The following is a 17,056-nucleotide window of genomic DNA, read 5'->3' on the forward strand; positions in this document are numbered from 1 at the left end:
TGAAATGCAGATTATCAGATTAGAACTATATATTCATTACACCTAGTACATTCATACATAGAAATTTGCGTTTTATATTTGATTGTCTCTAATTGAATATCTATCCATTTTTTTCTTTTTACTGAATGTCAGCAGTGGAAAAATACCAGCATTTTATGCTCTGTTATTTTAAAAGTCAAATACTGTCACCTAGTGGACACTCTGATCCATTAATTTTCCCTATTTAATGTGGACTATGCCTCAGAAAATTACTACTTGTTTTTTTTAAAAAAAAAAAAGGGAAAGGAAAGGCCCCGCTTAATCATTTGCGATTAATTGAAGTCATTTTTTTAAAATTAGCTTTGGAATTTGATTTTTTTTTTTGCACCATCAATTAATTTGATGCTAAATAAAGATTATTTTTGTTTTTAACCGTTATTTATTTATGTTTTCACTTTTCGACTCCAATAGTCTGCAAATCCTTAAAAAAAAAAAGTCACAAATTGACTGTGCTCCATCGCAGTGTCTTGTTTCGGTGACAGCAGCTGCTTTATGCTTGTAAGCAGCGCATGGCAGGTATGTCATGGAGGGCAGGGAGTATTCATTGCTTTTTAGTAGCGCGCACCATGTCAGCCGCCGGCTTCTGGCAGTTACGTGTGCACGCTACTTAAAGGGAACCTGTCACCCCGAAATTCGCGGGTGAGGTAAGCCCACCGGCATCAGTGGCTTATCTATAGCATTCTATAATGCTGTAGATAAGCCCCCGATGTTACCTGAAAGAGGAGAAAAAGACGTTATATTATACTCACCCAGGGGCGGTCCCGCTGCTGGTCAGGTCAAACGGGCGTCTCCGATCCGCTGCGGCGCCTCCCATCTTCATTACAAGACGTCCTCTTCTGATCTTCAGCCACGGCTCCGGCGCAGGCGTACTTTGCTCTGCCCTGTTGAGGGCAGACAAAGTACTGCAGTGCGCAGGCGCCGGGCCTCTGACCTTTTCGGAGCCTGCGCACTGCAGTACTATCCTCTGCCCTCAACAGGGCAGAGCAAAGTACGCCTGCGCCGGAGCCGTGGCTGAAGATCAGAAGAGGACGTCTTGTAATGAAGATGGGAGGCGCCGCAGCGGACCGGAGACGCCCATTTGACCTGACCAGCAGCGGGACCGCTCCTGGGTGAGTATAATATAACGTCTTTTTCTCCTCTTTCAGGTAACATCGGGGGCTTATCTACAGCATTACAGAATGCTGTAGATAAGCCCCTGATGCCGGTGGGCTTACCTCACCCACGATTTTCGGGGTGACAGGTTCCCTTTAAGAGAAATTAATATTCACCTTGCTCCACTCTCATGGGCATGGAATACTGTGAATATTCATTTCTCTTATGTAGCGGCACATGTGACCGCGGGCAGCTGCAGGAAGCCGGCAGCTGACACTGTGCGTGCTACTAAAGAGCAATGAATACTCTCTGCCCTCCACACACATAGTCCCGGCTGGCGTGGAGAGCAGTGAGTATTCCGGCAGCTGTCCTTCATCTTGTAAGCAGCGCATGACGTCCCTACCATTCGCTACTTACAAGCATAAAGCAGCTGCTGGCACCGGAACAAGACGCTGCGAGGGAGCGCAGAAAATGCAATGTTTTTTTTCTTAAATGTTTTCTGATGGGGCCATGCTCACCAGGGCGGGGATGGGAGCCAATCATACCAGGATAAGGATGGGACCATGCATACCAGGATTGAGATGGGGACCTGCATACCAGGATAGGGATGGGGGTCCATTCCTACCATTTTAGGGATGAGGGGGACCATTCCTACCAGGCTTGGGATTAGGGGACCATGCGTACCAGGATAGGGATGAGGGAGGAGTACGTACCAGGATAGGGATGACTGGCCATGCATTCCAGGATAAGGAAAAGGGGGCCCATGCACACCAGGATGGGGATGAGAGGGGCCATGCATACATACCAAGATTGGGATGGGGGACCACTCCTACTATAATAGCGATGAGGGGGACCATTCCTACCAGGATAAGGATGAGGGGGACCATGCCTACCAGGCTTGGGATGAGGGGACCATGCCTACCAGGATAGGGATGACTGGCCATGCATTCCAGGATAAGGAAAAGGGGGCCCATGCACACCAGGATGGGGATGAGAGGGGCCATGCATACATACCAGAATAGGGATGAGGGGACAATATATACCAGGATAGGGGCTATTAAGTACAGAATTGACTTTTTTTGCTTAAATTATTTTTTTAATTCCCTCCTCTAAAACAAAGGTGCGTCTTATAGTCTGAAAAATACTATATATATATATATATATATATACGCTGGGAGCGTCACTCTGTCCGAAGCCTTTATAGACTGCGCGCAAGCGCCGGCGCAGTCTGGACCCCACAGAGTGACGCAGCCCAGGAGATCGCGGTATGCGTAAGCACTGAACGCACACCGCGATCTGCAACGGAGAAGCAGGGACGTGCCAGGAGGATGAGTATGCTATATTCACCTGTCCCCGTTCCACCGCTGCGCGCCGCCGTCTTCGGGTCCTCTGCCTGTGACGAACAGTTCAGAGGGCGCGATGACGCGCTTAATGCGCGCCGCCCTCTGAACAGTCACAGCCAGAGGACCCGGAAGACGGCGGCGCGCAGCGCTTGAACGGGACAGGTGAATATAGCAAGTGTCGGGGGCCTGAGCTAGCGGCGACTCCGGCACCTGACCCCCACAGCGCGCCGGTGTCCCCGCCTGCTCAGGCCCCCCAGCACTCGGCGCCCAGCGACAATAGGTGAGTATATATTTTTTTTTTATATATCGCAGCAGCATACGGGGCATATAATACTATGGAGCATCTTATGGGGGCCATCAACATTTATGGAGCAGCATACGGGGCATATACTATGGAGCATCTTATGGGGGCCATCAACATTTATGGAGCAGCATACGGGGCATATACTATGGAGCATCTTATGGGGGCCATCAACATTTATGGAGCAGCATACGGGGCATATACTATGGAGCATCTTATGGGGGCCATAAACCTTTATGGAGCAGCATACGGGGCATATACTATGGAGCATCTTATGGGGGCTATCAACCTTTATGGAGCAGCATACGGGGCATATACTATGGAGCATCTTATGGGGGCCATAAACCTTTATGGAGCAGCATACGGGGCATATACTATAGAGCATCTTATGGGGGCTATCAACCTTTATGGAGCAGCATACAGGGCATATACTATGGAGCATCTTATGGGGGCCATCAACTTTTATGGAGCAACATACGGGGCATATACTATGGAGCATCTAATGGGGGGCCATCAACCTTTATGGAGCAGAATACGGGGCATATACTATGGAGCATCTTATGGGGGCCATCAACATTTATGGAGCAGCATACGGGGCATATACTATGGAGCATCTTATGGGGGCTATCAACCTTTATGGAGCAGCGTATGGGGCATATGGATGGGAGCAGCAAATTACAGAACGGTGGCGCAGGATGGGAGCAGCACATGACAGAACGGTGGCGCAGGATGGGAGCAGCACATGACAGAATAGGGCAGCACATGACAGAACGGGGGTGCAGGATGGCAGCAGCACATGACAGAACGGGGGTGCAGGATGGCAGCAGCACATGACAGAACGGGGGTGCAGGATGGAAGCAGCACATGACAGAATGGAGGCGCAGGATGGGTGCAGCACATGTCAGAATGGGGGCGCAGGATGGGAGCAGCGCATGACAGGATGGGGGAGCAGGATAGGAGCAGCACATGACAGGATGGGGGAGCAGGATAGGAGCAGCACATGACAGAACTGGGGCGTAGGATGGGAGCAGCACATGACAGCATGGGGGCACAGGATGGGGCTGCACATGACAAGATGGGGGCACAAGATGGTAGCAGCACATGACAAGATTAGGGCGCAGGATGGAAGCAACACATACCAGGATGGAGACCATATACCAATATAAATGCTCGCCACCCGGGTATAGAACGGGTTCAATAGCTAGTATATCTATCTCAGGGGTGTCAGACTGCATTCCTCGAGGGCTGCAAACAGGTCATGTTTTCAGGATTTCCTTGTACTGCACACAATTTAATCACCTACACACATAATGATTGCAGCACCTTGTGCAATGTAACATAGTAACATAGTAACATACATAGTTAGTAAGGCCGAAAAAAGACATTTGTCCATCCAGTTCAGCCTATATTCCATCATAATAAATACCCAGATCTACGTCCTTCTACAGAACCTAATAATTGTATGATACAATATTGTTCTGCTCCAGGAAGACATCCAGGCCTCTCTTGAACCCCTCGACTGAGATCGCCATCACCACCTCCTCAGGCAAGCAATTCCAGATTCTCACTGCCCTAACAGTAAAGAATCCTCTTCTATGTTGGTGGAAAAACCTTCTCTCCTCCAGACGCAAAGAATGCCCCCTTGATTTCCGTAAGGAAATCTTGAAAACACGCATGGTTTGCAGCCCTCGAGGAATGCAGTTTGACACCCCTGATATATATTATTTATTGTTATAGCGCCATTTAGTCCATGGCGCTTTACATGTGAGGAGGGGTATACATAATAAAAATAAGTACAATAATCTTAAACAATACAAGTCATAACTGGTACAGGAGGAGAGAGGACCCTGCGCGCGAGGGCTCACAATCTACAAGGGAGGGGTGAGGATACAGTAGGTAAGGATAGAGCTGGTCATGCAGCGGTTTGGTCGATCGGTGGTTACTGCAGGTTGTAGGCTTGTCGGAAGAGGTGGGTCTTCAGGTTCTTTTTGAAGGTTTCGATGGTAGGCGAGAGTCTGATGTGTTGTGGTAGAGGGTTCCAGAGTAGGGGGGATACGCAAGAGAAATCTTGTACACGATTGTGGGAAGAGGAGATAAGAGGGGAGTAGAGAAGGAGGTCTTCAGAGGATCGGAGGTTCCGTGTAGGTAAGTACCGGGAGACGAGGTCACAGATGTATGGAGGAGACAGGTTGTGGATGGCTTTGTACGTCATGGTTAGGGTTTTGTAGTGGAGTCTCTGGGCAATGGGGAGCCAGTGAAGGGATTGACAGAGGGGAGAGGCCGGGGAATAGCGGGGGGACAGGTGGATTAGTCGGGCAGCAGCGTTTAGAATAGATTGGAGGGATGCGAGAGTGTTAGAGGGGAGGCCACAGAGCAGGAGGTTGCAGTAGTCAAGGCGAGAGATGATGAGGGCATGGACTAGGGTTTTTTCAGATTCTTGGTTGAGGAATGAACGGATTCATGAAATATTTTTGAGTTGAAGTCGGCAGGAAGTGGAAAGGGCTTGGATATGTGGTTTGAAGGAGAGATCAGCGTCAAGGATTACCCCGAGGCAGCGAGCTTGTGGGACTGGGGAGAGTGGGCAGCTGTTTACTGTAATGGATAGGTCTGTTGGAGGAGTTGAGTGAGATGGGGGAAAGATGATGAATTCTGTTTTGTCCATGTTAAGTTTCAGAAATCTAGCGGAGAAGAAGGATGAAATAGCAGACAGACATTGAGGGATTCTGGTTAGTAGGGAGGTGATATCTGGTCCAGAGATGTAGATCTGTGTGTCATCAGCATAGAGGTGATACTGAAAACCATGAGATTCTATGAGCGGTCCCAGGCCAAAGGTGTAAATGGAGAAGAGCAGGGGACCTAGGACTGAACCTTGTGGGACTCCGACAGATAGGGGGCGAGGTGAGGAGGTGGTGTGTGAGTGGGAGACGCTGAATGTCCGGTCTGTTAGGTATGACGAGATCCAGGATAGGGCCAAGTCTGTGATGCCAAGGGATGAGAGGGTCTGTAATAATAGGGAATGGTCCACTGTGTCAAAGGCAGCCGACAGGTCAAGGAGGACAGAGTAATTATATATATATATATATATATATATATATATATATATATATATATATATATCATATACATACACATAATAAAGATACATTTGTATAATAATGAATGACTCAAAAAGTGCAACAGTAGAGAGCGGTTTATTTTAACTTTTTTTTTATATATAAAGAGCATGAGATTAACAGAATATTGTTATTTGTACATAGTAGAAATTAATAAGTGCACCAGATCACTCAAATACCTAAATCCATAGGCCAATTTATGTCTGATTTTAGGATCTATTGCCCTATTCAAAGTTATTAAGATATTGACTCACTGTTCCAGGAAATAATTTGTGTATGACACAAAAAGAAGATAGATAACATGAGTTATAAAGGAAGACATTTATGCAGCTTGGTCACAAGATGTTTTTGCTTTGCAGAAATGAAGGCACTTTTTACATAAGGAAATGATTGGCTGACTTCCCAGGGTAATATGTACATCCTGGAAACTTGGAAGGTCCACCACTTTGGATACAGTAGGGAAATCATTAGGCACATTTGTTAAAATTTCTCAATTTTTTGGCTTGGTCCATACAGTCGATAATAAAGGTTCAGTGCGTTAGAAGTCAATTTGGTCTTTGGCTTTCTACTGGAGCCACGGTCAACTCTGCCCAGGAGTCTCCGAAGGCTGCACAGAAGCGTAGCTGTGGGTAGACTGCCGGTTGAAAAATGACGCTGATCTTTTTGGCTTCACACGTTTAATTTCAGTACCTGAAAGGAAAAGAAAGGCAGAATGGGCATCAATATGACAAGTCACATATTTGTAATTATAGTAGCAGAATTGTACAATAGCTGCACCTAATACTAGCTCATATTTAAGAACCTGGATGATGAAAGCAGCAAAATACAGTCCTCTCCACAGGGAAATTACAAAGCCAAGAATAATAATAATAATAATCTTTATTTATATAGTGCCAACATATTCCGAAGTGCTCTACAATTAAGACATAAGTAGTCATGAGTAAGACTGCTTAGTGCAGTCGAAACGCGTAGATTGGGTCATGTTGACCATGTACACTTTTCTTTTGTATGCACTATAATTTCTTTTGAAAAACAAAAAGAAAATCCAGTCCTGTTGAGCCGGACTCCAATTTTTTCTATTATCTTTGATGTGATGCCAGGGTGATGCCGGTGTCTGAGCCTCAGGTGGATGAGCATGGAGTAAGTGGGTGAGCTGAAAATAAGTTTTTCATAATTACAAATAAGAGGTTTTTATACAAAAGTTATAAGTAACATAGTTAAAGATAATACAATAATTAAGGCAAAATAATGACGCCCCTGCCAGTAAGAGCTTAACCACTTACAATGAGGTGGGGGAGACAAAGTACAGGGGCTTATTTACAATGATGGTCCAGCCATCTTGAGGGAGTGGGGGATAGATAAAGGCTGCACGAGCAGCTCACCAGCCAGTATGTGTGGTGCTTTTGGGTGCGGTGGAGTTTGATGGAGAATTATGTTCAGAGAAACAGAGAATGGACTATATAAAAGGACTATGATTAGGGAACGAGATAGGTTGCCTTAAACGGATGTCTTTTTACGGAGTGCCTGAAACTTTGTAAGTTGTGGTTAGTTCTATCTTCTTGGGATAGAGCATTCCAAAGAATTGGTGCAACTCGTGAGAAGTCTTGGAGCCGGGTGTGGGAGGTATGGATTAGTGTGGATGTTAGTCAAAAGTCGCTTGAGGAGCATAGAGAATGGGTAGGCCGATAAACAGAAATTAGGGAGGCGATGTAAGGGGTTGCTGCACTGTGCAGAGCTTTGTGGGTGAGAATGAGCAGTTTAAATTGGATCCTTTAATGTATGGGCAGCCAGTGCAATGACTGGCACAGAGCAGAGGCGCCCGAGTGCCGATTACCCAGTTGCTGCATTAAGGATGGACTGGAGAGGGGAAAATTGAGTTAGGGGGAGGCCAATTAATAGAGTAGTCGAGGCGGGAGTGGATCAGGGCAACAGTGAGTGTTTTCGTTGTTTCCATGGTGAAGAAGGGACAGATTCTAGAGATGTTCTTCAGGAGCAAGCAACATGCTTGCACCATTGAGGCTGTCTGCTGTTTTTAATTGTACTGAACAAGAGATTTTATTGACTAAGGCCCCATTCAGTGATTTTTCACATTTGCAAAAAGCTGGTTCAAGTGACATCAGTGTTTTGGATTCGCGTTTCACCAGTGTTTGGTCATTTTTTTTTACCATTTATGTTTCATGAGTGATTTTCACATATGAAAAAAATAAATGCATTAAAAAGCTTCTCTTATTCATTTTTAAAGGGGTTGTCCAGGCTTGGGGCTCAAATCTGCAGTCACTCTATGTGACTGCAGACTTGTGAATCCTCACAGCACGCAGTGTCAGGATCCTCCGGGTGCTGGGAGCTGTGATTGGCAACTAGACGTAGCTGGCATCTCTGAGTTCACTTGTATTGAGCGAGGTCTCGCACGTCTAGTCGGCACGTGATCGCATGTATGCAAATCGCTTACTTGCATTCACGCGCCCGCCCGCTCGCTCCTGCAAATCCTGACAGCTTGTACCATGAGGATTCACAAGTCTTTATCAACATATTTGGCTTATTCACTGCTTATTATAATGGTGTATGGAGTCCAGGAGATAAAATTGCATTATAAATTAATAACTGCCCCATCTTTCACTATGATATCTGTACCACTGTAGATAGAGGATTGTTCCAACATAGACAGGGGACGTCCTCCTTACCACATGGTCATGTGCCAACACAGGGATGAGATGGTGGATGGTCGATGCGCCATTGGCCAGATGATGCGCGCTGTCCGATAAGAATGCACAGGGACACAAAAGCTTGCCAAATCATGCGATCGAACGATTAGCCCAGATTTTCTATTATAAAAGAGCTTGGAAAACACTCAGCCACGCTACTAGAGACTTACCATCATCAACGTAATCTATGGTAGTCAGATTTTTAATGCGATTACACACAACGCTTTCCTGTCTGCGTAGATTAGTGCGTTTCCCGGAGTCATGTGAAATCCCAGGAATAGTTTCTGGAGACGGCAAGTCATTACCTTGACTGAGCTCTATGCAATACTCAATCAGGCCACTCATCAGCTCAGCCTGGAAAGAAAAAACTAGTGTCATTCATCTTGGTAAAGCCTTATATATATACATACATACATACATACACACACACATTATATTCCTTAAAAGAACTGTACTCATCTTTATCAGTCTCTAGAATGGCAGACCTACCCAACAATGGAGCAGAAGGGGGTGAAGAAAATCAATAAAGGCAACCAGACAGAAGATTTATGCCGATTTAACCATGGCAGCATGAACCAGACATTGGCAGCGTTATTGCAGATGTGTAAGTAACCTAAATTACACCAATTCCAATCGTTGACATCATCACAGAACGGTTGGGATGTGAACTATGGTATATTTTTTTGTTTTACATTCACTGTGCGCAATAAATATGGTGTTACTTTACTATTAGTCTATGTGCAGGTACAATTAAGGCAATACATGATTTACTACTACTACATAAATAATTTCTTTCCTGCTGCTAAATTCCAAGAGCCATTAGTTTATTTTTTTCTCATGCAGCCATATACAAGGCTTGTTTTCTTTTGGGGGGATGAGTTGAACTTTTTAATAGAATCATTTTTTGGGTGCACAAAGTAATATCTTTCATTTTTTTTTTTTCTGGGAGAAATGGGGGGGGGGTTGGGGAAGCAATTCCACCTTCCGGCTCAAATAATGCATCAATAGAGTCATGCTCCCTAAAAAGATCACACCTTATGCTGAGAATTTTGTTTTGGAAAGAGTAAACTAGCAAATTAGGGTTAAACATTACCTTTTAATGAGACTATTCATAAAATAAAATAGATTACACACACAAAACACAAAAGTGCAAGTGCATGGACTGACAAACACAAAAATGATTTGGTATATCAATAGGACTATATCAATAGGACCAGATCACCCATTGGTACTAACTAGTAACCACCTAGAAAGCAAAAATTGTGGGGATGGCACCACGTGTGGAAGCGGATCCACTGATCACACGATCAGCCAATTGTTTTGCTTTGACACATCAGAACCTTTGTTGTGGTGGGTGATGCTTTTGTAGTGAGACTATAACTGCATCTACTATACTCACCATAGACTTGAATGTGTGATCAGTGGAGCCGCTTCCACACGTTGTGCCATCCCCGCAGTTTTTTCTTTCTACATGGTTACTAGTTAGTAGCAAAAGGTGATCTGGCTCTATTGCTATACCACATCATTTACGGGTTTGTCAGTCCATGCACTTGCACTTTTGGTTTTGTTGCGTGATCCATTTTAATTTAAAGAACAGATTCATTAAAAAAAAATTTGGGTTATTTATAAAAACTAGGAGATTATATTCATCTGCATTGAATAAAAAAAAAGTGTGTGTGTGTGTGTGTGTGTGTGTGTGTGTGTGTGTGTGTGTGTGTGTGTGTGTATGTATGTATGTATGTATGTATGCATGCATGCATATATATATATATATATATATATATATATATATATATATATATATATATATATATATATATATATATATATACATACACACATATATATACACAGTACATACATATATATATATATATATATATATATATATAATTGTCTAAGGGTTTTTCCGTCTGTCTGTCTGTCTTTCTGTCTGTCTGTCCTGGAAATCCCGGCTCTCTGATTGGTCGAGGCCGCTAGGCCTCGACCAATCAGAGACCGGCACAGCATCGACGTAGAAATCCCGCGCCTCTGATTGGTCGAGGCCGCCAGGCCTCGACCAATCAGCAACGGGCACAGCGACGATGATGTCATAAAGGACGTAGACATCCCGCGTCTCTGATTGGTCGAGGCCGCCAGGCCTCGACCAATCAGCAACGGGCACAGCGACGATGTCATAATGGTTGCCATGGCGACGATGATGTTATAAAGGTTGCCTCGACCAATCAGCGACGGGCACAGTCTGCCGCGAATTCTGGAATCATCATTGTCCATATATTACAGGGACATGCATATTCTAGAATACCCGATGCGTTAGAATCGGGCCACAATCTAGTATATATATAATTGTCTAAGGGTTTTTCCGTCTGTCTGTCTGTCCTGGAAATCCCGCCTCTCTGATTGGTCGAGGCCGCCAGGCCTCGACCAATCAGCAACAGGAACAGTATCGACATAGAAATCCCGCGTCTCTGATTGGTCGAGGCCGCCAGGCCTCGACCAATCAGCGACGGGCACAGCGACGATGATGTCATAAAGGTTGCCATGGCGACGATGATGTCATAAAGGTTGCCTCGACCAATCAGCGACGGGCACAGTGTGCCGCGAATTCTGGAATCATCATTGTCCATATACTACGGGGACATGCATATTCTAGAATACCCGATGCGTTAGAATCGGGCCACAATCTAATATATAGATATATACATACATACATATTTTACACACACATTTTACGCACACATATATACATACACACATACATTACTAGATGGAAAGGATTAATACCTGCTTAGAATAGATCTTCAGTAACTTATTTACTGGTGTTCCTTCATTGTCTCCGTCAAATTCAAGCCACAGAATGTGTTCTTCCTCATCTGGGTATGTGTGATCCCAGGACAGCTCGAAAAACTTTAAACTTAGAAGAACATGCTGGAAGACAGTAAAGTGTGGAAAATGTTATATTAAATCCATTTCATTACCCGACGTGTTCTCTCTTTGTAGAACAATAGAGCAGCTGAACAATACAAGCAAAACCCATAAAAAACAAACAACTCAACTTTAATTTAAAAGCAGCTGTTCAGCATCAACGAAAACTTTACTGGCGCTATAGAGGTCTTAAAAATAATTAAATTGGGCCAATTCACCTGCTGTCATGCCTCCATGGATCCATCATATGTCGCTTTATTAATCTTCTAAATGAATGGAAGCAATAACATCCTCTTCTCCAGTCGCCTTGCCACTGAAGCCTGCGATTGGCTACAAAGGTCAGGTGACTGGAATGGTGAGTAAACAAAAAGCACATTCATTCTATGACATTCTGATCCAATCACCTGACCACTGAGCCAATCAGAAGCCTCAATGGTCAACAAGTTTTTGCGGAGGCTGGACAAGCCCTTTAAAGACAGGAGTCTGTCAGCACAGAATGACTATTTAAATCAAGCACAGGCACTTGGTGCACCCTTGGCGTGGCCAAACAATTCAGTGTTCCCATCTACTTGTTTTCCATCCATCTTGGTCTCCCTCCTCCATAATGGAAAGCCCTGGCTATACAAGAGCCAGATGACGGTGGAAGTAGATGGAATACAAGTTTAAGTGTCTGTGCTTGGTTTGAGCAGTTAAGTCGTGCTAACAAGACTCCCTTTAAAAAGGGTTATTAACATGTAATGTATTTATGATCCCATCTTCAAGATCCTATCTCAATATGTAGTAGGTGTAATAACTATATTACCAACTGCCTCCAATTAGAAATGTAGTATAGTTCTTCTGATTCACTATGTTGCTTACTACATGTGCAGGGCATTGCAGTAGCTTAAGTATCCATGGTTACGACTACTCAGACTGAGAGTTAGTTGTTAGTGGCTGTAGCAATGGATACCCAAGCTACTGCAATGCCCTGGACCTGGGGTAAGTGACTGAGTGAATCAGAGGAACTATACTACATTTCTAATAGGAGGTATTTAATAATATTATCACTATTACACCTACTACATATTAGGATAAGGTCTTGGGAGATGAGAATATCCCTTTAACCCATTATTTTCCATAGGCGGGACAGAAATAGCGCAGCCCAGCTACTCTTAGCCGTTTACACAGCGCCCAATTCCTGCGGTCAGAGCAAAGAAGGATTATTCCCATCTCGGCCATCAGCCACAAAAGCCTCATGTGGAAATAACCCTTTAAAATTAGTAAAAAGTAAATGAGTGTAGACAATATAGAATAAAAATACGTCTATACTCTATATCTCCAAGGGAAATCGGGCTACACCTTACAAGGTTTGATTATCCATCTTGAACTGTTAAAGCCTCATATGTGTGTTGTTCAATAGGAAACAATCCTTGAATTATGTCTAAAAACAATTTTGTTGCAATAGAACAAAAGTAAAACTTTAATTCAAGTGTCGGTGGCTTAGAGACGAGGTCTATTTTCTGGATTACTTGGGTTTTGGAATTTTAGGAAGGTAAAAGTGAACCTTCATCAATACTCTAAGCAGCAGCATGAAGCAGAAGAGATCTTTTACTGATGGAGTGGCCCGGATTTACCCCCTACACTACCCTCCTCACTATGGGAGCTAGCGCCGCAGGATTACGGCACTGTACTTCCATTAGCCATGCGTTTTTATTTTTTTTTCTCCATCTACGTAAGTATTTTTTTTTATGGAGTTGTAGTTTTAATGACACCATTCACTTCACCATACAATGTAGTGTAAAATAGAAAAACAAAATTCTAAAGTGTAGCTAAATTGAGAAAAACCCTCCCCAAATAATTCTGTCGTGTTTTTTTTAGCTTTTGTTTTTATGGTGTTCATTGTGCAGTAAAAATGGCCAGACGACATGATAAATTGGTGAAAATAAATAAATAAAAAAATCAGACCTTTGTAAACAAGAAAAAAAAAAAAAACTTATGGTTTATGACACCATAACGTTTTAATCGAATGGAGCTAGGTGAGGGCTTGTTTTTTTGTGTAGCGAGTTGACGACTTGTTTGGTACCATTTTGGGGTACATATGACTTTTTGATTGCTTTTTTAATCTCCTAAAAGTGCTATAAAAAGAAACAACAACAATTCTACTGTATTTTTTTTTTCATTTTGATATATCAGGCTTTTAAAGAAGTGGCAATAGCATTTTTTTTTTTATTTCTTTATTTCTACCTTGCAAAAAGAAAAAAAAACTTTACATAAAAAAAAAAAAAAAGCTAAACTTTTTTCTTTGTTTTTTTTAGTCCTCTTAAAGGGACCTAAACCTAGGATAGTTTGATTACCTGTTCTATGTACACAATATTGCAGCCTGTGGCTGAATTTCATAGGGGTACAAAGACCGCAGCCTTTCAGCTGGGGCTCGGCCGCCATTGCAATCTCCATTGGCACTTCGTAATAGTGTCACGGGAGGCACAGTGGGTGCACAAAATGGTGCACCCTCGGGATCATGCGCTTTAAATACTACTGTCAAATTGACTGCTACATTTAAGGGGTTAACAAAAATGATCGGAGCTTAGTGTTGCTGCCAAGAGACGGATGCCATCTGTATAACGCTGCCAGCACTGGCTGTGTGTGCGCATCTGTGTCTGACGATGTCAAGAAGGGGTTAAATTACATTACTTGTTATTTAATTGCTACTTCAAATAAATACTTATTTTTTTTTTTTAATTTGCCTCCAAACCGATCTCGCCAGGCGAAGTAGAGGAAGCATACGAGGGATATAAATTTTCTCCAGTTCTAGAAAAGCCAGTGGATAGTCTGTTTGAGCTACATGGAGAAGATGGCTTTCTGAATTCGGAAGGCAATTATCGGGCATCCACTTATTCAGAGCCTTAACCTGACCAGCCAAATAATATAAATAGAAATCTGGTAACGCCGCCCCGCCTCCCGACTTTGGTCTTTGTAGCGTAGATAGCTTAAGTTTGGGCCTAGATTTCCCCCATATGAAAGATGTAATTTGAGAGTTCAAATTTGTAAAAAAGGATTTAGGAATTAACACAGCACTATGTTGAAGACAGTAGCTGAGCTTGGGGAGCACTATCATCTTGACTAAATTAATGCGGCCGGCTACAGACAACGGTAGTTTGCTCCAAGCTGTGAATTTAAGTTTAACTAGTTCTGACAGCGGGAATATATTAAGTTGTAGATCAAGTCTACTGCTCTGAGAGATATATATGCCCAAGTATTTAAAGCTGGGTACAATAGGGAGGGAGGAGAGAGCCCCGAGGCCAGGCGATGGAACATGAGAAAGGGGCATCAACGCTGATTTATCCCAGTTTATATACAGGCCTGAGTGTCTACTAAATATATCTATGGTATCTATCACCCGCGGTAACGTTACCTCCACCTCATCCATAAATATCACCATATCGTCAGCGTACAGACCAACCGTGTCCACCCGATCAGCTATATTTATACCTTTGATCTCGACAGAGGATCTTATGCGTATCGCCAGGGCCTCAATCGCAAGGGCGAAGAGGGCCGGGGAGAGAGAGCACCCCCGTCGGGTCCCTCTAGATCAGGGGTCGGGAACCTATGGCTCGCGAGCCAGATATGGCTCTTTTGATGGCCGTATCTGGCTCGCAGACAGGGGGCCCGGGGCCGGCAAGTCAGACGCCCCTGGTCACCGCACTATGTCCGCCTCCTGCTCCCGCACACTTCCGTCACTTACTTCCAGGGACGGATTATCAGAGGGTCAATATGGGCGGTAGCCCAGGGCCCAGTGGTCTGGGGGGGCCCTGGGCTACCGCAGATTAACCCTCTGATAATCATTTGTGAATGCCGGCCCGTGCCGGCCGCCGCCGCCGGCGTTTATGTGCCCCCCGGACCCGGTGGGCGGAGAGAGGGGGCCGCATCGGGCCCCTTCTCATCTGCTCACCGGGCCCCTTGCAGCGCTGCGGCGGTTTCCTATTGATGTGCGGGCGCGCGCCCGCACATCAATAGTTAACAACAACAGCCGCCAGCCAATTGGAGGCTGGCGGCTGATGTCGGCCGCAGCGCACACGTCGCCGGCGTCTGACGTCATTGTCAGTCGCCGGCGAGTGTGCGCTGCTGCAGGGAGCTCGCCGCCTGGAGCGCGGACAGGTGAGGAGACTGCTTGTTTTTTTTTTGTTTTTTTTGGATCAGTTATCGGTGGACACACTGGGGGAGTGGGGGGCAATGCTGGAGGACACACTGGGGGGCAATGCTGGAGACACTGGGGCAGATTGGAGGACACACTGGGGGCAATGATGGAGACAGTGAGGCAGATTGGAGGACACACTGGGGGGGCAATGCTGGAGGACACAGTGGGGCAGATTGCTGGAGACAGTGGGGCAGATTGCTGGAGACAGTGGGGCAGATTGCTGGAGACAGTGAGGCAGATTGGAGGACACACTGGGGGGGGCAATGCTGGAGACACTGGGGCAGATTGGAGGACACACTGGGGGCAGTGCTGGAGACAGTGGGGCAGACTGGAGGACACACTGGGGGGCAAAGCTGGAAACACTGGGGCAGATTGGAGGACACACTGGGGGCAATGATGGAGACAGTGAGGCAGATTGGAGGACACACTGGGGGGGCAATGCTGGAGGACACAGTGGGGCAGATTGCTGGAGACAGTGGGGCAGATTGCTGGAGACAGTGGGGCAGATTGCTGGAGACAGTGAGGCAGATTGGAGGACACACTGGGGGGGGGCAATGCTGGAGACACTGGGGCAGATTGTAGGACACACTGGGGGCAGTGCTGGAGACAGTGGGGCAGACTGGAGGACACACTGGGGGGCAAAGCTGGAAACACTGGGGCAGATTGGAGGACACACTGGGGGCAATGCTGGAGACAGTGGGGCAGATTGCTGGAGACAGTGGGGCAGAATGCTGGAGACAGTGAGGCAGATTGGAGGACACACTGGGGGGGCAATGCTGGAGACACTGGGGCAGATTGGAGGACACACTGGGGGCAATGCTGGAGACAGTGAGGCAGATTGGAGGACACACTGGGGGCAATGCTGGAGACAGTGGGGCAGATTGGAGGACACACTGGGGGCAGATTGCTGGAGACACTGGGGGCAGATTGCTGGAGACACTGGGGGCAGATTGCTGGAGACACTGGGGGCAGATTGCTGGAGACACTGGGGCAGATTGCTGGAGACACTGGGGCAGATGATTGCTGGACACACTGGGGCAATGCTGGATACACTGGGGCAATGCTGGAGACACTGGGCCAGATTGCTGGACACACTGGTGGTAATATGCTGGACACACTGGGGCAGATTGCTGGACACACTGTCTGGGGGCAATATGCTGGACATACTGGGGCAGATTGCTGGACACACTGGGGGTAATATGCTGGACACACTGGGGGTAATATGCTGGACACACTGGGGGCAGGACTGGAGGCATGGGCAGAATGTAGACACGGGGCATGATTGGAGACATGGGGCAGGATGGATACAATAATAAAATAGACAATTGACATAACTGACAATGCGTTGTGTGACATGTCCAACATTC

At 45.5% G+C, this 17,056-nt stretch overlaps 1 protein-coding gene across 2 annotated transcripts in view; it reads right to left on the bottom strand.

Annotated features, from left to right (window-relative positions):
- Positions 1–5,947: 5,947 nt before the first annotated feature.
- The window catches only part of FRMD8 (FERM domain containing 8), a 52,360-nt gene continuing 41,251 nt past the window's right edge, over positions 5,948–17,056 (bottom strand). For both annotated transcript variants that reach the window (XM_069739484.1, XM_069739483.1), the window contains 3 exons: positions 11,375–11,518; positions 8,761–8,944; positions 5,948–6,578 (listed from right to left, as the gene is read on the bottom strand). In XM_069739484.1, coding sequence (XP_069595585.1) covers positions 6,469–6,578; positions 8,761–8,944; positions 11,375–11,518 — 438 coding nt within the window. In that variant the 3' untranslated portion in view covers positions 5,948–6,468. The remainder of the gene's footprint in view (positions 6,579–8,760; positions 8,945–11,374; positions 11,519–17,056) is intronic.

This window comes from Ranitomeya imitator, chromosome 9, assembly GCF_032444005.1.
Source record: "Ranitomeya imitator isolate aRanImi1 chromosome 9, aRanImi1.pri, whole genome shotgun sequence".
In the NCBI taxonomy this organism is placed as follows: domain Eukaryota; kingdom Metazoa; phylum Chordata; class Amphibia; order Anura; family Dendrobatidae; genus Ranitomeya; species Ranitomeya imitator.